Source organism: Rhinolophus ferrumequinum, chromosome 4, assembly GCF_004115265.2.
Source record: "Rhinolophus ferrumequinum isolate MPI-CBG mRhiFer1 chromosome 4, mRhiFer1_v1.p, whole genome shotgun sequence".
Lineage (NCBI taxonomy): Eukaryota > Metazoa > Chordata > Mammalia > Chiroptera > Rhinolophidae > Rhinolophus > Rhinolophus ferrumequinum.
In genome coordinates this window covers 56,626,714-56,652,907 of record NC_046287.1, presented here as the reverse complement: position 1 = coordinate 56,652,907, position 26,194 = coordinate 56,626,714, and the positions used below count along the sequence as shown (strand labels likewise).

The following is a 26,194-nucleotide window of genomic DNA, read 5'->3' as shown; positions in this document are numbered from 1 at the left end:
CAGTAAGAGAGAAAATAACAATAGCCAAGCAGCTACAATTATTCATCTCTAAATCCTGCCTAGGGGAGAAAAAACAAAGAACTGAATTCTTAAAAAGGAGAAATATGTTACTATATCTTAAATCCTGTTGCAAAGGGAATGCTGAGGGTTAACTTCACCTGGAAATGATACTTGACAACATACGACAACATTGGCAGATGAAAGGTTATTATTATTATTTCATTTAAATTTTATTGGAGAATAGTTAACATTGCACTGTGAGGCACAACTCTTCGATATAGCAGCTAAATTTTATATCTCTGAATCATTCACAATATTTGGCTTTTTTTTTTCATGTGATAGATTATTGAAGGAAAAACTACTGCATCATGTTTCAGGATATTTATCATATAATGTGACTTCCTTAATTCACTGGTACCAAACGGCATGTTTTTCCTTGAGCCACCTTTTAATCTGTTCTGTCTTTACCTACATCTCATTGACACGATCCTAGTCAGAATGTGAAAAAATCCTTTCTGCCCAAACGAACCAGTAGGGACCTGACTTTGCTGCAAGATAGCAGCAGGGCTGAACAAGGCCAATCAGGTAAGGTAAGGAAGATGGCAAGCTGTCAAATACTGAAATACACATATATCTTTTATCTTTCCTTCCCACTCAGGCCAGGTCTCAGATACACCTCTCTCTAGGATCTCCAACCTGAGCAGTATCTTCCAACTCTTACGTCAATATATGAAGTACTCATGATCCTAAGTAACTTACGCTTTTTACTAACGTTTCTCCACTCCAGTCTCTGCTCTTCTCTTAAACTTATTGTTAACCAAAGAAGAGGGTCAAGCCATTATTAAGAACAAAAGGCATTCATCTGAGCAAAAGGATTATAATTTGGGAAATGAAGATTCAGGCAGCAACCCAAATTGCATTCCAGAGGACAAAGAAAGGCAACATTTATAAAGGCAAAACCCAAAAAGTGTAATTCTTGTATGTGAATAAAGGATTGAAGACTACATTAACAGGGATGGGTTAGTTCCAATATGCAAATCAAAGAGGCAAAAACTACAAGGAGGAAATACGTCGGGTGTATGTCCATACACCAGTAGTTCCAGGACGTTTAAGAAACAAGTTAGCAACGTAATAGCATCTCTGAGAACTAAGGCACAAGATGTGCATAGGCTGCACAGGCCTTCCTTGCTTGATAGCCTCCCGACTCTATTTTAAGTGACTCCCTTAGCAATGCTTATTCCATTTTATTTTTTCCTTATCATTGTGATAATCATAAGTTGAAGAGGGAGAATAATGTAAGAAGAAGTCTGCAGTTTAAATTAGAGCCCTGCATTCTGGAATTCACAAACAGAAAATATGAGTTATAGTAAGTAAAAATTCCAATTCTGAAGCACAAAGCACAGTCTGATTTGGGCCATCTGATAGCATATTATTTACTATTTACTCATGGAAGAAGCAGGCAGATTCAGGACCAGGGTTTCAAGCTAAGAAAAGAAAGCAAGATGGAAGAAGTTTTATCAAATGCTGACTCGGTATCAAAACCATTACTGACATTATTCATGCATTCTTATAACAAATAGTTATTGAAAGTTTATTCTAAGTCTGGCACTTAATTTGTAAGTATTATCCCCATTTTACCTCTGACGAATCAGAGCCACAAATTCATCAAGTAATTCACCCAGTGTCTACAGGATTAGAACTGAGATCTATGTACTTTGAAGTTCATACTCTTTCTTTTATGACAAAGTACGAAAGGAAGTAAAAGAATATAACTGGGAGATAAAAAAGTGGATTTGAGAAAGACTCCACTGCAGAAAAATAACTTAGCCCCATTAAATCCTAATTCTGCCAAACACATACTTTGTGGTGACATTGTATTAGCCAACATGTTTTAACATACAGTTCAGACACCAAGTTTTTACAGATAATAAGTATTTTTAAATTCCAAATAATGATTACTTTTATACATAAATTACTTAATTCTGGAATTGGAAAATTCTAAATGTCAATGTTCCTATATTAAGAAAAATGCTACGTGAAGAACTGTGGTAGCAAAAAGGAACCATGTAAGAAATGATGAGTTGTGTCACTTTCTTGGTACTTAATCACATGTTGCTATGCATTGGTTTCAGCCTTGTGCTGAGAATTATTTGGAAGCTTATTTGGAAGCAGTGTCATGTCTCACTCTTCCTTGTTGCATTCTAATCCTAAATTATACATGTGGGTTTTTGTAAAAGTTGGACATTAGACAAATGCTAGTTGAATTTAATAAAAACAATTTCCTCACCATTCCATTTACTGAACCATGGGTACACATTTTCTATCAATTCAACATTCAACAAGTTTGGAAGTTTTTCTAGCAGAAATCACTATTTTCTCCTACGAAAACCCTAGGCAATCCATAAATTATCTTTATTATTATTAATTTTGAAAGGTGTGTGCTTATGTTTCTTCAAAATGTTATCTAAATACATATGCTGACATTTTTAAGGATGAAATGACTTGATGTCTAGAATTTTCTTACTATCATGTGGAATCATTGAGGAAATATGAGACATAGGCTATCCTTTGATACTTGGTACCTTGGGTGATAAATAAACAGGGGTTTATTATTTTAATCTCTCTACTTTTATATGTATTGAATTTTTTCTAATGAAACATTTCAGTGCCTGAAATAATACTGAAGACCATTTTTACTCCTTACTCTAAATGGTAAAAAATTTATCACCATGTTTGAGCACAAGCTTTCCCTCCAAAGATATATTAAATATATTTTTCAGCTCTTCTTCTACTTCCTCCTCATTCAGTGTCTTAAATTCGACCAAATCCATATTGTCCTTATAATTGAATTTCCTATAGGTGAGGGTGAAGCCCACTAAACACTGAACACCATCTGGGGTCTGCAAGGAACAAAATGACTTGCTTGTAAACACAGATGCTGCAGACTCCTGAAGGTATTTATTAACCAATTCAAAGTCTTCAATTGTTCGAGGTTCGAGAGTAAAGGAGTAGATTTTTCGGTACTTTTTCTTTTCCAGGAGGTCAGAGTTAAGAAATTCTTGATTTGGAATGAACTGCTCTCTTCTGATTTGGTCCAGGTACCAATATTCTCCCTCTTCTGTCAAGCGGAAGATACAAGGCACCTGAGGCTGATCCTTCTCAGAAATTAACTCCAGAGGCTGCCACATCTGATAAGAGCGTCCAAACCCAGCATCGACTATGTAGTTCTTGCCATCAATAGCCACCTTCAGTAGCAGATGAATCATAGCACTGCTATATTTGTTGGCTGGAGTATTGTAAACGTAGCCTCCCAACATTGTAGTCTCAAAACCAATTGTGGTCAGAACCCAGTACAGAAGATGATTAACTTGGAGACACCACCCACCCCGGTTCTTCCTCACAACTTGATCAAAAATGGCCTCCAAGCCCAATTCCATAGGTTCCCCACAATGGATATTAAGGTTCTCAAAGGGAACGGTTTGGATCTGGTGTTGAAGAATGTCAGTTAATGTTTCCAAGTCCAGTTTGTTTCTAGAGTTCTTATAACCAATTCTTTTAAAATATCCTTCAATGTCCATGATCCCCTAAGGCAAGGAAAACAAAACAAAACACATAGTATTACTTTTGCACTTGGATTTCTTTGATTAGCCTAATTATAACTAATGTATTTTAAATATGTAAATACAAGCAATGGTTATAAATATCTGCAATCATAAATCCTTTGTTTAGTAGTTTTGTTGTATTAATTGCTTTTACCTGCTTAAGTTCACTTAAGAGTTTCAGTAACCCTGAAAGGAAAATATTATCAATTGTACCATGTTGTAAGCAAGAGAAGTTGGAAATTCAGATTAAGTGATGAGCGAAAAGATAACCATGTGATGAATGAAGGAGGTTCAAATTGGTATTAATTAAAATAACATTTAGAAATAGTTCCAATATAAACAGGAGAATTATAAAGGACATTGTATTCTTGATGCCTGATCCACTCAATTTCTCCTTTAGCTGAACCAAGTCAAAGTTTCACACTGAAAGATTTACATTCATTCACACATTGATTTATTGATTCATTCAATACAAATTCATGAAAACCTACTATGTATGCATTTGCTACTGATTTAGCATTTCCCTCAGAAATCTCACATTTTAGTGGGGATTAGGATGACCCACATAGTGAATTGAATAAATAAATAAACCCTGCAATTTCTTAGATTGTGATATGTACTCTGGGAAAAGCTAAAGCAAAAACAGGTAAGATGTTCACACAGAGAAATTTAATTTCAAATAACGTGGTCAGAGAAAGCCTCACATGATCTTAAGGATGTGGGAGAATGAGCCATGTCCTCATCTGTGGGGAAGACCAATCAGGCAGAAGGAATAGAAAGTTAAAAGGCCTTAATGTAGAAGCTGCCTAGGAAGTCAGGGTGATTGGAGCAGAGTGAGTCAGAGGGAGGGTGCACTGAGATAACAGGGGCCTTAAACCAGGTCTGTCGGCTTTTACTCTGAGAAGAAAAATCATTGTGAGAGGTTGCAGTTGGAGCAAAGTCTACAATAATCATATTGGTATTTCTGGTTATAGCATGGAGAATGAGCTGTACTCCTCATTCTTTCTGAGCTGAATGAACAGACATGTGACCCCAAATAGGACCAATTCAAAGCACTTACGCTCTAGGACTATTGCTTTGCTCATGGATGGCATGTGACCCAAGTCAGATCAGTGAGACTGTATGAGGAACATTTCCTAAAACCTAAGCAGATGCTTTCTACCACAGGGCTAGAAGCTGGGAGGATATTGGCTCAAAGCTACTGGGAGAACTTGCTGAAAAATAACATCAACAAAGAATTTATGGAGTTGAGGAATGAAAAGCAGGTGAAGGGAAGATGAGAAAAGACCTAAATCAAGTCCCAAGTTATCTCCACACATTCTGGTAAGATGAACCCCTCCAAAAAAAGAAAAAAAAAAGTCTTTATTTTGTTAAATCCCATGTAAAAAAGGTTTCTGTCTCCTGCTACTAAAGTGTCCTAATCCAGTGTGGACACCGATTGTAACAATGGTGCATTACCATTGGTGATATGACGTGGCGTGAGCTCACATGGTACAAAGGGCCCTGCCCCGAGGTAAATGGTAATAAGCTAATTGATTCTATTGCCCTAAACGCCATTTCTCTGAGATTCTCCTATTTCTTTTTTGGGGGGAGTGGGGGGGGAGTGAGAATCAGCTGTTCTTCCCAATTCTGCTAGTGTTCCAACTTTCTCTGTTCTTGATGTGTGCAACATTGTTTCCCCCCAATCCATGAAGTTCATTTATTCTCTTAACTTGCACCAGTATTCTTTCTCAACGTCTGCACAAGCACTAAACTCTACCACTCAGACACAGAGAGAGCAACAGTGATTTAGCCAGACGAATCCAAACCCTCTTCTGCCTCGACATCCAGCAGCAATACTGAGTAAGTAAGGAGGGCAGGTGATGTGGAACAGAATGACTATGGTTTAGACATGCCTGGCCATTTCAAAAAGGTTTTTTTCACCTGCTCCCAAACAGCCTTAATCTATTGAGACTTTGATTTGCAGCAGTGGTACACAGGCTCGAGACTAACGGCTTTGTACCATGGCACAGCCTGAGGTGACACAGTACCAAGGGCCCAGCCCCTAAGTGTAATGGTGATCAGCTAAGCACCTCTCTTTTCTCTCCTCATATCATTTCTTTCAGATTCTTCCATTTCTGTTTTTTGAACCAATTTTGTCACTATTTCCAATTTTTCTTTTCTTGATATCTGTAGTATTATTTCCTTAAATCTATTAGTTTCATTGCATTTCCTCTCATCTCACCAGCATCTTTCTCAACATTCAGAAAAGCTCTAAAACTCTACCACCTAGGCAGAGAGAGAACAACTGATATGTAGCCAGACGGCCCCACACTTTTTTTGGCCCCTGATCCAGAACCTGTAATGAGTAAGTAAGAAAAGAGGTGAAGGTTGATCAAAAAGGAATCGGGTGTTTTATAGTCTGCCTATTGGATTCTTAGTTAGACCATTATTCCTTCTACTAGGAAGTTTTTAAATATTTCTTTTTAAATGTTATAGTTTGCTTCCTCGTTTTTCCTTTTCTTACTCTTCTTTCCTTCTTTTTTTTTAAAGATATAATACTGAGTTAGAATTTAGTAACTGCAAGTCCATTCAAAAGAAGCCAGTTTCTGTTAATGGCCTGCATGCAAGCAACACATTGTAACCAATTAATACTTGAATGTTCTGTGACTAAACATAAGAAATTGTATATTACTAAAGTTGGGATTCAAGGTGAAATACTGGTAGCACTTAGAATGTAGTTGCCAGGAAAATAGAGGACCAAGAACACTACTAGCTTTGTATGTTGGTGTGTAGCACCTCTATGCAGGGTATATACCCTTTCCTTTCAGCTTGATGATAAATAGAAGAAAAGACTCAGGGTTAGACCGAGTGAACACAGAAAGCCTACTGAGAACTCTCAGAAAGGTGCTTAATATCTTTCTAAGTAAATTGGATGTAGGTTGGTTTTCAGTTTTAATTCAGAACACTTAGAAGAAATTTATTCTTCCTGGCCCAAACTCTAAAAATAATAGAAAAGATAGTGAAACATAATGTGACCCCCCTTGAAAACAAAAAGGTAGTTTGGAAAAGTCTAAATTACGAAAAAAATCCCTAAAAATCACAAAACAGAGGGATCAGACTGAAGAGTAACATGAACATCTGAGTTGCCTATAGGGGAGAATGTAGAAAGTATAACCATAGGAGCTGGAGCAGCACTGACAGGGCTCTCAGCCTGGAGGTTGGGAAGTCATCAGGAGAGGGCTCAGAAGCAAGCAGCCAGACAATTAGTTGCCATGGGATCAGCAAGATGGAGTGAGCCTTGTTTCATGCCCCTAATTGCTATTACCAGACTTAACCAAACACAGCAAAGACCAGTAAGTAATGGTGGTAGCACCTGTTCTTCCTTTAGGTGTAAAGCATTATTAGGGATACTAAGGCAGAAAAACAAGGCATACTGTTCTTAATGTATGGTATCACCAGGAAAGAAGAAGAACCATCTATATAGGGAAGATCAGCCATCAAAATATCTCCTGTCATATTCATCTCCACTGAAAAGACTGAGTCCAAGCCTCATCCCAGCTAGATATCTCACCAGTCACATTAGATTCAAGAAAGAAAAGGAGAAAACAAAGCTATATGTACATGACTATAATGAAAAAACTGAATGCAAATATGCTATGAGATTGGGATTACAAGAAAATGACATAATGTACAGAAAATAGACAAAAAAAGACAACCGACTCAAAGAGAAAAAAATAAATTGAAGACTGGAAAGAAACTTTTGTAGGTACTTTGAATAAAAGAACATTTAAAATGCACTTACAACACAGAGCCAAAAAAATGAGGTGATAAAATACCACAGGATTATGGTTAGAAGGATTTCAGACCTTAGGAAACTAAGAACAAAAACAAAGCTGATATATAATTGATTATAAACAGAAAAGGATAATATAGATACAGCATCATATCAAATCACGTACGAAGAAGAGAAATTGACACTCATAATAAAAGTTAATAAAAAGGCAAAGCCACTAAACACTTAGAGAGAAGCTAATAGACATAGCAAGCAGTCAAAGACAATCCAATATCAAGGCAATTGGTACTTCTGAAGAAGAAAACTCAAAAAGGCACAACAGAAAAATGCACTTTAAAAAACAACAAAAACATTTTCCTGAAATGAAGCGAAGAATGCATCTGAAAAACAGCAAGATTCTGGGCAAGTTTGATTCAACATATTCAACATTGGAATATATTCTGACAAGGATGGGTGGATCATGTTCCATGTCCATTTCACATACCACATGCAATTCATTATGAAGGCAATTAGTGCTTCTGATGAAGAGAAATCAAAAAGTATAAGGGAAAATGTATGTAAAGAAATAGCAAAAAAAAGGTTTCCCTGAAATGAAGCAAAAAAGGAATCTGGGAAATAGAACAGGATTTCTGGAAAGTTTGATTCAATATATTCAACACTGGAATATACTCTCATTAAAACATTGAAACTCAAAATCAAAGAAAACTACTCCAGTATCCGGCAGAAAACCAAACACTTTTTAAAGGAGAAAACATCAGGCTGGCATCAGAATACTCCGCAGTAATATTTCTGCAAAGTTAAGAGGAAAGTCTGGTCCCCAAATATTATTCTCAGCTAGTATGTCAATTAATCATAAAAGCATCGTGGATGTAAAGATAATCTCAAACATGAAAGAATTTGAGCAATGCAACAATGAGCTACCCTGATAAAGTGTTACCTCTCCATTGGCCAGTGAAGATGTAAATCAAAATGAAAAAAGAAGGAAGAGAGGGGCCAAAATAAAGGATTCACGGGTAACATTGATTCCGTTTGCTATAGAACAAAGAGTAGAAAAGTTATGAGAATTATGGCTAAAGAAATTAAAAACCATTTTTAAAATGTGACTCAAATGGTACCCCTTAGACCTATAGGCCTCCACCATAGGTCCAGAGAGGGAAGGAACAGAGCATGCTCAGTGTACCTAGAGAGGGCAAATCCCTTGAGTGTACATGGGATTCATGAGGGTACAGGATCAAGGCTAGTGTGGGGAGAATGCTCTCTATCACCCAGTTGCCTTCTGATGTCTTTTACCATTTCACTGTGCCTCTGGCCTGCCTTCCTGTTCTTATGCTTAAGGACCTGTACCCTAGACTCTCTTTGGAGCACCCCTTGAAAGCGGCGGGAGCTGCTTTGCCTTCCTATGCAGAGAGCTGGAGGAACCAGGGAACTCATGTCCTGCCAGGGCAGCTTTGAATCAATGAATTACTGGTGGGAGGTGTTGAAAGCCCAGGGCCATGCCTGGAGCCTGAACACACTTTGACTTAGAATTCACCGCTAGGATGAAATTGGGTTTCTCCCAGAAACACTTCCTTAATAAGTCACTTGCACGAGGATCTTTGTCTCCGTGACTGATTCTGGGGAACCTGATTTACGTTATATTGGTGGTCATTCTGGAGAGTTGTGTGAAAGAAACGTAAGATACACGGGATAAGGCAACTTCCAGATGGCCTTGAATGTCAGGCAAAAGAGACTCGCCTTTTTCTCTAGATCAAACGGATGCTTGTTCTTTTGCTGAATGGTCAATTTATCCTTACGTGACATGGTACTTCAATTACAAACTCCTTTTTGGGATGTACCCCTGGAAAACAGGTTGCTATGCAGAACTCATTGATCAGTTCCCAGTATCTAGGATCTCTACATCTTTCATATACAGCAGTGGTTTTCAATTTTTTTTTTTTTTTTTTTTTTTTTTGGCTAAAGAAACCCTTGTTCTTTTTCCCCAAATGAAGTTGTAAGCAAGAGCCTAACTAGAAGAATTAAAAACAGATTGATCCAGAGTTAGTCCACCCATGAGAGTCTGCTGTCACACCTCAAGGCTACAAAGCAGCACTAGTACAATTATGGACTAAATGGAATCTTCTATACCGACCGCCTAGATTGCTGGCATTGCAGAACAGAGGAATTTTGAGGAGCAATAGTGAGTGGCTTTTTCTGTGGGTGCTTTTCTATTTCCTTCTTCATCCCTTTCCTTCTCTTTTCTTTTCTCTGTCCCAGTTAGAGCCACGGCACCCCACTAGATTGGCTCTATAACCCAGCCCCTCTCACAGGGGCAGGTGGACAACTGTGTGACTTCTTGGATGGAATGGAAGTTGCTAGGCTAGCTCTCTTTAAAAGCCATGGTTCAACAGGCCTTAGTGTACCAAGAGTCTGCAACTCAGCCCGCGCTCTGAATTAATGCCTGCAGAGGTCAGGGAGGTACTGCAGGTACACAGAGCAGGCCCGGAGAGCCAGTCTACGGGGAAACAGCTGCTCAGCTGGAAATGGTAAAGGACAAACAAAATAAGTCTCAGGAGCAACAGGGGTTGACAGCTAACAACTTCCTTTTGAAGGAAGGAGTGGAGTCTCCTGTTTTGTGCTTGAGGAATGAAAATGAGGGCCCTGGGGAAGGAAATGAAGTGCTACCATCATAATCAAGGCTACAAACAGTACAAGTACACTTTTCGACTGAGGTGGAACCTTTAAACGCTTTGCCAGGATTGCTGGTATTACTGAATAAATTTCTTAAAATTGAGGTGAAATTCGCGCAACACAAAATTAACCATTTTAAAGGGAACAATTCAGTGTCATTTAGTACATTCACAATTCTGTGCAATCACCCCTTCGATGTAGTGCCAAAATAGCTCTACCACAAAATAAAACTTCATACGTGTTAAGTAGTTACTCCCCATTTCCTCCAGCCTCTGGCAACCACCACTCTAGTTTTTGTCTATGGATTTAACTATACTGATTATTTCCTGTAAATGTAATCATATAAAATGGGGACTTTTGTAGCTGGCTCCTTTCATTTAGCATAACGTTTTCAAGGTTTATATACATTTTAACATATATCAATCTTTCATTCCTTTTAATGACTGAATAATATTTCATGGTATGGATACATACCGTTTTTGTTTATCTCTTCCTTCCTTGATGGGCATCTGGGTTGTTTTCACCTTTGGCTATTGTGACTAGTGAGGCTGTGAAGGTTTGTGCTCAAGTGCTGTGAAGGTTTGTGCTCAAGTACATTTTTCAGTATCTGCTTTTAACTCTTTGGGGCACATACCTAGGAATAGAATTGCCAAGTTGAATGGAAGGGTTTTTCTTTTAATTAAATTTACTGGGGTGACATTGGTTAGTAAAACTACATAGGTCTCAAGTGTACAAGTCTGTAACACATCATCTATATATCACATTGGGTGCTCACCACCGAGTCACTTCTCCCTCCATCACCATATTAGAGGAATTTTAAGGAGTGTTTCTGAGTGGCTTTTTGTGTGTGTGTGCTTTTATTTTCTTTACTCTCTCTTCCCTTTCCTTTCTTTCCCTTCCCTTCCCATTGCTTTCATTTTGGTTCTGAGGCCCACTGCAAGGACACTACAACCCAGGAGCAAGTGACCCATCCAGTGATTTTTCCAGATGGCAAAGAAGTTGCCAGGCAAGCCTCACCCACACACCACCCTTCAATAGTGCTGAGTGCGCTGAAAGCCTGTAGAGCAAGCCCAGAAAGCCCCATGCATGGAAATCAGCTGTGACCGCTATAGACAAGTTCTGAGTGCTTTTGTTTGTCTGTTTCACTTTGTTTTCCCCCTCCTCAGGAGAAGCAGAAACTCACACATGCAGGTAATGTCTGCCTATTTTTCAAACAGGCTCTAAACTTTTTAAACCCATAAAAGGCAAACAAATAAGTATCTAGTCGGGGGGCACCTAAAGAGCTGACAGGAATTTGTTCCTTCCTTTTCAGTGAGAGAGAATGAAGTCAGCCATTTTGTGAGTAAGAAACTAAAATGAGGGCCCTGGGGAAAGGAAAGAGCAGTTTATCAAAAAAAGAGCCCACCTGAGTGCTGTTGTGGACAACATGCCAGAGCTAGGGGCAAGGCCTGGAGCAGAGAGCCCTTAGGGCCCTTCCTGCTGGCGCTGTCTGCCTCTGCAGCCCCCTGCTCCTATGGCATTCTGCACATCTGTGCTCAGGAAGTAGAGTCCGCAGTCTGCCTGACAGGGAAGCACTTAATTCGTCATTTATAGCTTCTGGAGACCCTCCCCATTAAGCCTCCTTCAAACAGTATGAAACTTGTCCCAGTAATTCACTCAAATATTGCAGACATCCCTGACCATTTGGGATGAGTAGAGACGTTCTGATCAGCTAATGTAGAAGGAGCAGGAAAGGTTATGAACCTGCTGCTGGCAAGACTAACTGGGCCCATTGGGACACACCTTGCTGGACAGAGGAGCTGGACCTCCTGTTTCAGCTATCCAAGAGGGAAATCTAGTTCCCTGAAACATACATTATACACATTCGCTATCTTTTCTACACTCCTGTAATCCTCACAACAACCCTTTTAAATAAGCTCTCTCGTCGGTTCCATTTTACTGACAGATAAACGGACTTTTAGATGTGCTAAGTGACCTGCCCAAGTCCACACAGCTAGGATGTGGTGTGATTGTGACTCTAACCCAGACAGTTTGAATCAAGGGTCTGTTATCCTCACCATTGAGCTGTATAGTCCTTAAGCATAAGTTTTCAAAGTATATGTCAGCAAAACTTTCTGAATCACTTTTGGACTTGAAATTCAGGCAGAGTGTAGTACCCAGTCTCCTGGACTCACATTTGACATAAGATTAAGCCCCAATTTCAAATCAGAAGTGAATTCACTTACCAAGTTTCACTAGGACCCACACCAGGAACCAGGCTGATTTCACTCCTCCCACTTCAAAGGCCAGCACAGGAAGTGCCCTCACTGACTTTCCTAACTGCTCCTCCCCTGGAGTCACCCAGAGATGTCTGGGAAATGTAGTTGTTGAGCTTTACGTTTTCCTTGTGTACCTCTTTTTCAAATCTATTCACAGAAGAACAGTAGAGATCTATATTATCTGATGAGCCTGTGAAGGGTATGACTTTGCATTTGACACAGTTCCTGCCGTAGGAGCCTGAAGCCAAATGTCCTATATGTAATGTGGCAGGTGAGGGTTTTGAGAGTTCTGAGAAAAGAGAATCCATCAAGAAAGAAGAGGCAGAAGAAGATGGATGTTTTAAATCAATTTTCAGCCCCATTCACCACTCCACTCTACCCAAAGGCCCTGTGTAACGAGTGTATGTATATGGTATGAATGTGATACATGTACAGTAATGTCGTGTTGCTTTTCTGCTTGTCTTTAATTGATAGTAATGATATTCGTCTATAACTCTTGCTGTTTCTTATGCATTTCCATCTACAATATATTTTAAAACTTGTCTACCTGACACAAGCATTCCCTCATGCACTTGCTCAGGGACAATAAGTTCTAGTTCATACTTCTGGTCTGCTGCATAAACTTGGGAAGTCTTTCTCTCGGCCTGTGCTTGGGTAGGCTAGATGGACCTGGGACCACCACTCAGCCCAGCATGATGAGAGTTGGAGGATAAACACCCCCGTGTTCTACCACTCAAGTGGGATTATTCACGGGGCGTGGACAACACTGCCTCCCAATGTCCTCCAATGAGTTAAGCGCCCCCTGTCTGCAGAGGTGAACTGCCAATAAAGTACCCTTTATGGACTCGCGAACTGCCCCTGCCTTTTCCACTCTCATTCTGGTGTTTCCTTAAATCACCTCCCAAGTAAGCCACTTGAATGCAAATCTTCATCTCAAAATCTGGTTTTAAAGGAAACCAACCTAAGACCATTTCACTTACCAATTCCACTAATGAACATTTAGGTGGCCTCCAACTGTTGGTTACTACAAACACCACTGTGGTGAATATTTTCCTACACATGCCCTGTAGGTGGACATGAGAACTTTATATGGATATACATCAGGAATGGGATATGCTGGGGGATATATGTGTACTTAATTTCACTGAGCATTGCTGTCCTCTTGTGAGGAAAGTTTTCTGTTCTCATATCTGATGGACACTTTCTGTTACAACCTTCCAATGTCTATGGATCTTATGTGTCTAAGGTGATAGCTCAGTGTTGTTTTAATTTGCACTACCCTGACTACTAGCGATTTTAAGCAGCTCTTCACATTCATATTGACCCTTCCAATTTCTTGTTTGTGAATCAAATGGCAAGCTATTGAGCAAGCACTCTTCTGATACAGTAAGCAGGACATGGCAGAGATGAAGGATGGATTGCAGAGCAGATCTTGCTAGAAAAGCATTGCTTGAGAAAGATGTAACGCCAGAATGCAACTTTGGTTCCAGGCTATTTTGCCATGAAGTATGCAAGAGGAATTGTTCAATAGAATAAGGCTATTGTCCTCTTGAATCATGGAAATTTGACACTTGGAATTAAAATCCACATGGCAAATTGATAAGTTTTAGAATTCTACCATTTCAGCTAAAGTAACAGAGTCCCTTGAGTATCTCCAGCAAGAACTGTTACAGGGGAGGGTGAGGGGATTGGAGGGCAGTCGGTGACCACAGGATGGCCATGGGTTTGAAAATTAATCTGGGGAACGTAATTTAGTGGTTACCAGAGGGTAAGGGGGTTGGGGGGTGGGAGATGAGGGTAAGGGGGATCAAATATATGGGGATGGAAGGGGAATTGACTCTGGGTGGTGAACACACAGTGTAATTTATGGATGATGTGATACAGAATTGCACACCTGAAATCTATGTAATTTTACTAACAATTGTCACCCCAATAAATTTAAAAAATAAAATTAAAAAAAAAAAAAAAAGAACTGTTACAGGAATCTGAGATCAGGAGGCTTGTGACTAAGGGTGAGTCGACCCCAGATGTGGATCCTTCTGTCTGATGGCCGTAATCCGTGAGGTTACAGGGCTGGGGTTTCAGTGGGCTGGAGGACTTTGAACCACCAGCAGAATGTCTATCTGAACCATCAAGCCAACATCTCAGTACTTCCTTAGTATTTCCAGAGCAGAACTGGCAAACACTTGAACGGTCACTGAGCACTCTCCTCACCGTAGAAGGAACAGAAAGGGAAGTGGGCTAAGACTAGTGACAGTGATAACATGAAGGTAAGCTCCCTGAATTCCAACATGTGGAAGATGCAAAGGTTATAAGCACACTGCTTTTTAAAAACTAAATATAAAGTAATAGAATTAGTTCATGTATTATAATATTTACAATATTTGCTAAATCTTTTTATTTTAAAGATTAAAGTATGTGAGGTCATTATTTCCTTGAAACAAATTTTAAAAAGAGAGCTTTATTTTTGCAAAGATAGGGAAATTGAAGTAAAACTTTCCTTTTTGATGATGGAATCCATGGAAGACACTGGCCTCTAATTCAAGATTTTCTTGCCAAATAAATCTGCTTTAATATTTGGTTGCCAAGACTTTCTGCTCCAATAGGTAAGATTTTGAAGTCAACACTCACATTCCCACAGAAAATCACCAACTCATGAAAATAATACAGATCCATAAGAGTATCAAGGTCATGAATCAAACTGCTTTCTTGAAAAACTGGAGAGACAAAAAGATACATGCATAGAATCACAGGTTGCCGGGAACTGAAGCTCAGCATTAGAAGACCATTGCTGAAGCTCATAATTCGGAACACTGAAAACCTTTATTTGATGATTTCCTGGAGATTCAGTGTAGACTAGTTTGAAAGTTAAAAACTGTGAGGGCGCAGAGTCAGGGAGGCTTCCACCCTTTTTTGAGTGTTATCTTCAGGAACCCCACCATGTTCTGAATTGAAGACCAGAGAAAAGGCTTTTGGTGCTTACGATAGAAAGAGAAAAATGTAATCATTTTGAAGTAAATTCTGAGCATTCTTTTCTCTCCCTTCCCTCAAGGGAAATTATAAGAACGTAGTTGGAGTGAGGTAAGGAAAATACCCATCTCTAAGCTCTCTAGCATTTCTTCACCTTAGGGGGAAAACATTGGGAAATACTTTTTTTTTTAAAGGATAGTCAAGTTTTAACTGAAAACCTACATAAGAGATACCTTGAAATGATGCCAGATTTTCTTGTGTATCAAAACCACTGTAATCAAAGTTTCCCTTTGTCAATTAAATGAACATCAAAGATGTCAGTAAAGCTAATCTTTCTATTTTGCTAGTTGTTATTGCCAGTTGCAGGCTTCTTAGTTAAATAGGTGTAGCTAAATTGTACTTGCAAGGACATAAAGCAAAGTATTAGTATTTTTATTATTTTTTTTCCTGTCAACTATCCAAGGAATCCTGAACCATTCTGTTACACTGATTACTTCTGTCATGAACCCCTGCTTCCTCCTGGCTCCACTTCATTTTAAATCGAGTATGTGAAAAGTTGTTTCAAATCAAGTGACTGAATTTTGTTCTCAAAATTTTAAACTGTATACAAGCTGATAGAAAGATTAAGATGAAGAAACATTGCATAGACTTGAAAAATCTATATAAGGTTATTTGCAAGTATGAGTTTTCTAAATGTTCACAATAACAACTTTACTTTCTTTTCCTTCTACCAAAGATGAGGAAGTTTTCTTAGAATATAATCACTGTGTTTAGGTTTAATTATTGGTATAAAAAAGCAACTGAAATTGTGTTAGTATTTGGGAAACATTTGAATCAAGGGCAAAGTTTTTAAATGTGAAGTATCATTAAGATATGTTATAACAGTAAATTTGTTGTCTTACTTCACTCTATCCCTGCCAGTACTGTGTAATTGGAGTGTATGTGTTTATGCATATTGTCTTTCAGGCTCTAAGTTCCTTGAGGTCAAGGATCATGCCATCTAATTTCTTACTGTACCTCATTTCAGTGTTCCTATATAGGGGATACTTACAAATATTATCTAGAAAATAGATTAAATGAATGAGTTATCTAGAAAATACCAAATGAATGATCAAATGACTGCCTTTTTCCATGACATAGTTTAAGCATATTTGTCTGGTGTTGAGAAATAATTTAAACTGATGAATGCAGTAAATTAACTCCCCTGATTATTTTTTGTCTTTAAGAACTTTCCACTATGTTCCACTATGTTTACCTCTTACCATTGGAAAGCTCTTTGAAGCAACATTCCACTTGTTTTTCCAGACAGACTGCTTTATTTACTCATTTCCAGTAGCTAGAGATGGAGGTGTTTTCAGTGAGCACATCCATGGTCTAGACCAGGGGCGTCCAAACTGCAGCCCACGGGCCAACTGCGGCCCGCAATCCATTGTTAATTGGCCCGCAGCAAATTCCAAAAATATATTTAGTTTACTTAAATAAACCAGGTGAGGCAATACGTACTTCACCTCGAGTGAGTGGCCCGGCTGTTTGTGTATTTTACCGCATGTGGCCCTTGGTAAAAAACGTTGAAAAAAGTTTGGACACCCCTGATCTAGACAGAGCTACTGTTCGAAATTATCCAGGAACACAGTACCACTGAACATCATTGAGTGACATTTGTTTCTGTTGGCTGTGTCGGTTCTGATTGCTGGTTTCTTTCAGATTGGCAAATGGGATGATGCTGCAGCTACAAGAGGGGGAGATTGTAGTGAGGCTGGGCTGGGCCTCTATTCCATACTTCTGGAATGTATAGGCTCAGTTAGAGGCACTAATGGGAAATCTACGAATATTTTCAAAAATTTAATTAGTTCATTTTTCCTTAGTAACTTCCATAATACTATTGAATAGATGTGTAAGTTAAAGTATTCTTTCCCTCCCTAATTTTTCTTTTCCCCTGAATTCTTATCACTGCCTTCTTTTTTAAAAAGTTATATTTATTGGGGTGACATTGGTTATTAGAATTATATAGGTTTCAAGTGTACAATTCTATCATACATCATCTATATATTGCATTGTGTGTTTACCCAAAGTCAGTTCTCCTTCCATCACCATCCTCGCTCCCCCTTACCCTCTGGTAACCACTAAACTGTTGTCTGTGTCTATGAGTTTTTGTTTGTTTGTTTGTCTTCTTCATTTGTTGCTTCCAGTTTTACATCCCACATGTGATTGAAGTCATATGGTTCTCAACTTTTTCTGTCTGACTTATTTCATTTAGTACGATAATCTCAAGATCCATCCATGTTGTTGCAAATGACAGTGTTTCGTCATTTCTTACGGCCGAATAATATTCCATTGTATATATATATATATATATATATACCTCATCTTCATTATCCAATCATCTATTGAAGGACACTTTGGTTGTTTCCATGTCTTGGCCACCTTGAATAATGCTGCAATGAACATAGAGCTAACCATATCTTTACAGATAAATAGTTTAGATTTTTGGAGTAGATACCCAGAAGAGGAATTGCTGGGTCGTATGGTAATAGTAGTCTTAATTTTTTGAGGAAGCTCCATACTGTTTTCTGTACTGACTGTACCAATTTACATTCTCAACAGCAGTGTATGAGGGTTCCTTTTCTTCCACAACCTCTCTAACACTGTTTACTATTTGTCTTATTGACAATAGCCACTCTAACAGGTATGTGGTGGTGTCTCATTGTGGTTTTGATTTGCATTTCCCTAATCGCTATTGAAGTTGTGCATCTTTTCATATATCTATTGTTTGTTTATATGTCTTCTTGGGAGAAGAGTCTGTTCGGGTCTTCTGCCCATTTTTTCAATGGATTGTGTTTTGTTGTTGTTGAGTTGTGTGAGTTCTTTATATATTTTGGATATGAGCTCCTTATCAGCAGTGTTGTTTGTAAATATTTTCTCCCTTTCAGTTGGTTGCCTCTTTGTTTTGTTGATGGTTTCTTTTGCTGTGCAGAAGCTTCTTAGTTTGATATAGTCCCATTCATTTATTTTTGCTTTTACTTCCCTTGCCTTTGAGGTCAAATTCAAAAATCCTCTCTAAGACCAAAGTCCATAAATTTAGTACCTATGCTTTCTTCTATGGAATTTTTGGTTTTAGGTCTTTATATTTAGGTATTTGATCCATTTTGACTTCATTGGTGTATGATAACAGAGAGCAGTCTAGTTTCATTCTTTTGCACATGACTTTCCAATTTTCCCAGCACGATTTATTGAAGAGGCTTTCTTTTCTCTATTGTATGTTTTTGGCTCCATTGTCAAAAATTATCTGCATATATATATATGGGATTATTTCTGGGTTCAATTCTATTCCATTGGTATGTGTGTCTGTTTTTCTGCCAATACCATGCTGTTTTGATTATTGTTGCTTTATAGTATAATTTGAACTCGGAGAGTCTGATACCTTTGGTCTTGTTCTTGTTTCTAGGGATTGCTTTGGCTCTTTGGGGTCTTTTGTGATTCCATACAAATCTGATTTTTAAATTCCATTTATTAATAATGCCATTGGAATTTTGATGGGGATTGCATTAAATCTGTATATTGCTCTAGCTAATATGACTATTTTAACTATGTTGATTTTCCAATCCCTGAATACAGAATATCTTTCCATTTCTTTGTGTCTTCTTCTATGTCTTTTAACAATGTCTTATAGTTTTCAGCGTATAGGTCCTTCATATCCTTTGTTATGTTTATTCCTAGGTACTTTATTCTATTCCATTCAATTGCAAAATAAATGTGTTGTTTTTTTCTCTGAAATTTCATTGTTAGTATATAGAAATACAATGGATTTTGAACATCAATTTTGTATCCTCCAACTTTAGTGTGTTTATTGATTGTTTCTAATAGGTTTTTTTTTCTTTTCTTTTTTGGTGTAAACTTTAGAGTTTTCCACATATAGAATCATGTCACCTGCAAAAAGTGACAATTTAAGTTCTTCATTTCCAATTTGGACACTTTTTATTTCTTTCTTTGCCTGACCCTGGCTAGAAATTTCAATACTATGTTGAATAACAGTAGTCAGAGGGCGCATCCTTATCTTGATTCTGATCATAGAGGAAAATCTTACAGTTTTTCACCATTAAATATGATATTAGCTGAGGGTTTGTCATATATGGCCTTTATTATGTTCAAGTACTTTCCTTCTGTACCCATTTTATTATGTTTTTTTAATTACAAATAGATGTTGAATCTTGTGAATTTTTTTTTTGTATCTATTGATATGATCATATGATTTTTATCCTTTGTTTTGTTTATGTGGTATCACAGTGATCGATATGTGTATGAAGAGCCATTGATCATGATGTATAGTATACCTTTTTTGGTTCTAGGAGGTTAGGACCCATATGAAATGGAGGTTAGGGCCCTTACGTACTTAGAACTTCAGAGCAATGACTTTTAAATTTTATCATGGCCTCTGTCAGAGCATATATCATGCTGAAGTATGTGTGTGTGTGTGTGTGTGTATCCTTTCTTTGCCCTCACCCAGTCTGAACTCTTAGAGGTCAGGAATTATCTTGCTTTTTATTTTATTTTATTTTACTTTATTTTATTTTATTTTTAATTTTAGAACCAAAAAAGATTCTCAAAAAATCTTTATGATTGAAAATACCAAATATCCAAACAGAGGCCAAAACAAACTCATTCTATTGAGCCAGACAGATAGGAGACATATTTACAAGTATTTCTTGTTGTAGTAGTCATAATCTTTATTATAATGTGGATTTTGACAGCACTTATAATTCCAATTATTATCTTTGCTTTGATTGATAACCTGTGGATCACTTGAGAATTAACAGAACTGCTATAATAAATTACTCTAAATCAGTGCAAGGACAAACTCTTGTATGTGGGGACTGCTCTTTAAACCTGGAGTAGACTGGAGCTTGCTGGTTTGGAAGAATGAGGTAATGGAAAAATGCCACCTTTTTAATTTTTAAATTGAAAAATGTGTTTCTCCCACAGGGTGAAAGGGAATTCTATTTACACATACATTGTCTCAAACACACCTCACATCCTGGCTTACATAAATGCTGCCTAGCAAACAGGAGGAGAAGGCAGATGTCCTCCAGGGAGACAGAGTGCTAGCATATTGTGAAGCTTGTTATCGCAGTCAGGCTACCTTTCCCTTCCTGATGAGTTTTTGGCTGATGTTACCCTTTTATTCGTGCTCAGATTTTAGGAAATGCAATATGAAATTGATCTTCATCAAAGATTACTTTTTCCCTTAAACTGAAGAATGTACTTTTAGTTTTGCTCTACACATTTTATTTAAATTCTTGGGTCTGGATTAGTAGCTCAGAGTGTTAATGGAAGATAAGAATGAGACTAAAATGGTGAAGAACAAAGGTTACTGATAGGTTAAAGGTTCAGTTGAAGAAGACCTCACCAGATTACTTTCAAAACTCATTTTTCAAAAGCAGTTGTTTTAGTTTACCAACAATTTTGTCTCTTCTTATATTTTTAAATCAATTATTTATTCTTTAATAACTCATACCTTTAAATATTAATTATAAAACATTTTGATATTAATGACCCACTACAAAAACTATTGTGTCTGGGAATGACTGATTTAAGGCATTCTAAGAATAATAAGAATTATAAGAAACTCATGGGACATACAGATAGCATATATCATTTTGAAGGAAAAGAATGATTTCATGTACTTATTCATGCCCAGTAAAAATAGATGTTTCTACGTTCTAGTTTATATTCATCAGTTTTATAAAATGAAATTCTTCCTTTTCATTGATTGATATTTGAGATTCATCTAGATATTTGATAAGAGTGGCTCTCAGTCATAGAGAGAATGGATTCATAGATTCTGAAATATGTCTTCTGTTTGGTGCTTCTCATTTTTACATAGGAAGTCAAACAGTCTTCTGTTTTTTGCCAATTTGAGTTTTGATAGAATAAAAGATCATAGAAATCAGAAATTATGTAAATATTACATAAGCCATATCGTGTTGCCCTTTGGATTTTTGCTTTATTCCATGGCCTTCTCCTGTCTGCTGAAAGCTAAGGCACCTAGCAAAATATCCTTCAGGGGCATCTCAAAATTAATGTTTTTCACTTAATATTTAAAAGCCATTTTAAAGGGAAGTAAATTAACATTTATATTTGGAAAATTATGTGGGATAAAAGGACATATTTGGGAGTGCTATAAAATAACTGCCAACATGAGTAGTCAACTCTCATCATTATATTTCAGTCAGGAGGAGGACATAAAACACTGATGTGTCAGAATATACACACACACAACCTCCAGAGATGATTATGTTATTTCATATTCTTTTTCTCCCTAAATTTCAGAGCATCTATGGTTAAATGTTTGGGGTTGAGGGATTTATAAGCCTATTCTGACAAATTTGGATAGTTGAGTATATCTACAGTCCTGTTATTGAGTATCTACACAGCAGTTCTCACTATTCACCAAGAAACAACAGACACTGACAATGTAAAAAGTACACATCCTGGTTATACGAAGTACCCAGCATGTGTATTTGTCTAAACATCCTATTAAAATATCAAAAAATATAGTGTTAAATGCCAAATTAGGTTCTAAAAGTTATTTTTAATACATGAGGAATGTGCTTTCACTGAAAGTTTCATCCTATAGGTGATTTCAGGGTGAGAAAAGAACTATTCTTTCCAAAGGTTCTTTGTGAAAAGGAGTCATGTGGCCCTCAACCATTTTAGGGAATTTGGTGCATACAATACCTACTAGTAGGAATGGAAGTCCCAGTGCTTTCTTCTGCCAGGCAGGCAGAACTTGTAGTTGCAGCAAGGGGCAGAGGAGATGGAGAGGGAAGGAGATGAATGAGGAGAGCAGTACCGAAACAGATCCTCAGTAGATGACAGAGCAGAGGAAATGGTTATTAGCTACCCTGAGTGTGGAACATTGGGTAGAAGAAACAATGTCTAAAATGGATATTTGGAAAGTTTTCCATAAGATGTTTATTGTATAATATCCCTTTATTTCTCCCTTTATAGGATACATAATAAAAATCAACTGTATTCTTTCAACATAAGAATGTCCAAACCTGTAGAGAGTTTTTATAAAAATTCCCTTGAGGCAATCAGAGGATATGCCTGGAAGCAAGATCTCAACAAACAGAAAATGCTTCTCAGAATGGCAGTTTGCTGCTTGTTTTATGCATTTAGAGTTAAGGACTGGAACGTAAGGAATATTACAGGGAGGTGGAAGATAACAAGTGGGTGGGGATCCGATTACAGGATCGTTAAACAAGATTATGTTCTCTCTTGAGGGTGTTTACACTTCTGAGGGATCTGAAAAGAGTCGTTTCAAAGGTGTGTTAACCTATATGGACAGAAACAATGAACAGAGCTTGCTTAAGGCAAAGACTGAAACTTTTATTAAATAAATTGTATATCTGGGATCTGACTACCCACCATGACCTGCCCAGTTAGGAATTTATGATCAGATCGCCCTTTGAGGTTACTTTCAGTCAGATTTATTACAGCGTGCCTTTTCTTGTCCACAGCTTCATGTATATAAATGTATCTATCTCTCTTTGGAGGAGGATTGTGATGTGTATATCTCTGTATTTATTTTTCTTTTCCCTAGGTTTTTGCATTAGCCAGGACTTCCAGAATAATGTTGAAGGAGGGAATAAAAAAAGACAGAGAGATGGTTGGTGAGATGGAGAGAAGGAGCAATGAAGCATCTGAAGCGGGAAGACATGGGTGGGGCAGGGAGGAGGTGGATGAAATGAGAGAATAAGAACTGTAGTGTTAGGGTTTCCATTGCGCTCAGACAACTACCTCTGTTAATAGTGGGAATTCCTCCCCTCAAACACTTGAGCAATCTAGAGAATGCTACCGTAGTTGCCTTTGATAGCACTTGTCTACTTCTACCCCTACCTTCTTTCCCTTTCTTCATTGAGCCATAAGGAATGGACACTGGCCTTGGCTAGTTGTGTGATCTTGGGCAAGCCCTTTCAGCTTCTCAGTGAAGATAAGACCAATGAACAACATCTTCTTAAAGGTGATCTGTCTCCAAATCTAATCCCACAATGTTCTCACCCTACAACATTTAGAACAAAACATTTGAAGAATTTGGGATCCTTCAAAATTAAAGATATCTGGATATGTATTTAATTAAGCACACCCAGGGACAAAGAAGACCAAGAAATGGAGTGGGGGATAATGTCTACAATGTCTAGAATTGATAAGGGACCGTCTTGTGTAATATGCACTATATTCTTTCACATCACCAAGAATAAGATATGAATCTTAGTAGAAAAAGGCAAGATTATGAGCAGAAAGTTTACAGAAGAGAAACTCCAAATGGCTAAAAGCATGTGAAGAGATGCTCTAATTCACTAGTAATCGAATAATTACTAATTAAAACAGCAATTAGGTGAGTGGCAAGATATTCAAAAGTTGGGTAAGGCCACAGGATTCCTTATCTATTTATCTTTAAATAAAGGTGGCAGGAAACTACATGTGTGAGGCTAGACTAGGACAGTCATTCTGGAGAGTAAGCTACACACACACTTAGGAAACTGGGTGAGAATTCATTTAAAACATGTTTCAGAAGCAGAATTTCCGATCATTACATATAACATATAATAGATTATAGATTCTGCTCCTGAGATACAGTATAAATAAATTCTCACCAGGTCCATAAAGGATAATGAAGACATTTGTTTACAGTAATGGTGAAGTGATAGAGTTGGAAGCAGCCAAGGAGAACAGGTAGATAAAATGGATGCTTGCATGCCATAGAGTTAGTAGTAATGAATAGATGTACACAAAGCCATAGAGATTAGAATTCAAAAACGATTGTGTTAAGTGAAAAAGTATAAAAACAGGAGATCCATTTAAGTAATTTTGTGTGAAATATGTTCACACAAACAAACAATATACATTTTATTTCTAAAGTTTTCTAGACATAAAACCCAGCCATTTAGAAGGAAAACTATGTCGTTTCAAAGGGGGCTTTATGAGTGCTTGGCCTTAGAGATGACAGAGCCCTCCCCGGTCTCCTCCGGAGGAGTCTCATTGCAGTGCCCTCTAGAAGATAGCAGTCAATAGAGGCTCTGTTTACTGGTCCTAGATAAAAAATTGGACTTGCATTTCTGTTTTCAAGGTGTCTGTAAACCTGTCCAGACAGATGAGAAACAAGGAGAGGAAAGAGAATGAATGTTCTAGATAGCATGCATGCAACACAGAGTTGCTATATTGCTATGCAGACAATACTTACAGAATTTGTTATGCTACCATGTCAGCACATTAATTCTATAACAACCTGGGGTAGATTACAGCATTTCCAGTGGAGGATCTCTAGAATCAAGACCCAAACTACAGCATTTCACAAATCTGTTTTCTTTTATTAGGTAATTTTAAAGAAATCACTTTTAAAATTCTCAAAAAACAATAAAGTGTTCAATGTGCCATAATTTTTCTTGTAATGAGTGGTTGCAACCACTGTTCCTAAGATGTGATCATTGTAATTTCTTGACCATAAGCTGTGCTGTTCTGAGGGAGCGATGATGTGGGTAAAGTCAAGCTGTTCTATTTACCCTCTAATGTGTCCAATTTCTCTCTCTCTCTCTCTCTCTCTCTCTCTCCCTCCCCTTCTCTCTATCCCCCTCTCTCTCTCTCCCGCTCTCTCTCTCTCTCTCTCTCTCTCTCTCTCTCTCTCTCTCTCTCTCTCTCTCTCTCTCTCTCTCTTTCTCCAGTGGTGTGCTGAAAGTTCTCTGAAAACCTGGACTTCTACAAAGGCCAGGGTCATTGTGTAAAACAATGTTTCCCAAGGCTCCTGGACTGTGGACAAGGGGTGCTTGAGCTGGTTCCCAGGCCATCACTGGGGCCACAGCCAGGACCCAGGTATTACCTGACACACAGGTGGGTGAGACTCTTTCTGGGTCCTTTGGCGTATAGCTCCCACAAAGGCACTTTGCCTGTGGTAGGATGAGGAGGTGACAAAAACAAGGGGCATTTTATTCTGCCATGATGCTGATATCATTCCTGCTAATCTCACTTATACATCATGCTAAGCAATTATCTAAATTCCTTATTAAACTGGTTTAAAGTTTGTTTTTAAAATTACAAAAGTAATGTCCTTCTTATTGTAGAAAATGTAGGAAAAAATATAGGAAATAAAAAAGTTACCCATAATCTCGCCATTCAGGACAGCTACTTTCAACATTTGGTGAATATATACGACATTTTTTTGCCACTAAAACATTGAGATCATATCATGTTGTATTTATTATTTTCTTATACATATACCTTTGTTCCAGGAAAGTTTTAATTTGGCTTCTCTAAATACACATGAAATAAAATAAAATGTAAAATGAGTGGAGAAGGACAAAAGAAAAATAAGACTAGAAAAAAGAAGAGAAAGTAAAAGGTGAGGTCACACATTGCGTAATGAGCTGTAGTGTATTTGGGAGAAGTGGGCCACGCCTTAGCTCTGACCCTTCTAGCAGCTAATGCGAAACATCCGTGTCAGCCAGATCTTGCCTGGAATGGGCAGTTAGGGCTACAGAGTGACAAAGATTCTTTGCTTGACAAAACCTTAGTCGGGGTCCTTGAATTTTAGGCCCATGTGTGTACTGCTTTATACAATTCAGTTTTAGCAAGAACCCTGCTGAGTCAGTTTGCCAGAGTTTCCCATTCTCCATGTCTGATTACCCTCAACATCTAATTGAGTTCCTCATCCTCCGCCAGCCGCCAGGGGAAGTTTCCTCACCCTGGCCAATGTCTGCAGAGATCCTATTAGACGAGTTTAGCCAGAGTCTCCCTTACTCTTAATGGTTCCTCTCAGCAATTTCCGATTTTCTAAGCCCACCCTGCTCCTTGGCTGTAGATTCCCACTTGCCCATCCTGTGTTCAGTACTAAGCCTGCTTCTCTCCTGAAGTATTTTGTCCCCTGC

At 38.0% G+C, this 26,194-nt stretch overlaps 1 protein-coding gene across 2 annotated transcripts; it reads right to left on the bottom strand.

Moving 5' to 3' along the window:
* Positions 1-242: 242 nt before the first annotated feature.
* LOC117021026 (arylamine N-acetyltransferase 1) lies at positions 243-12,332 on the bottom strand. 2 transcript variants are annotated; one of them, XM_033103730.1, is made up of 2 exons: positions 12,270-12,332; positions 243-3,584 (listed from the first exon to the last, which is right to left on the bottom strand). In XM_033103730.1, the coding sequence occupies exon 2, from the start codon at positions 3,576-3,578 to the stop codon at positions 2,706-2,708; it is 873 nt and encodes a 290-aa protein (XP_032959621.1). In that variant the 5' UTR covers positions 3,579-3,584; positions 12,270-12,332; the 3' UTR covers positions 243-2,705. The 2 variants fall into 2 exon arrangements, with proteins under 2 accessions (XP_032959621.1, XP_032959623.1); XM_033103732.1 differs by lacking the exon at positions 12,270-12,332 and adding an exon at positions 10,519-10,611.
* Positions 12,333-26,194: the final 13,862 nt, after the last annotated feature.

What these genes read in the sequence shown, in the direction of transcription:
- LOC117021026 (XM_033103730.1), bottom strand. Translation starts at nt 3,578, where the DNA reads ATGGACATTGAAGGATATTTTAAAAGAATTGGTTATAAGAACTCTAGA.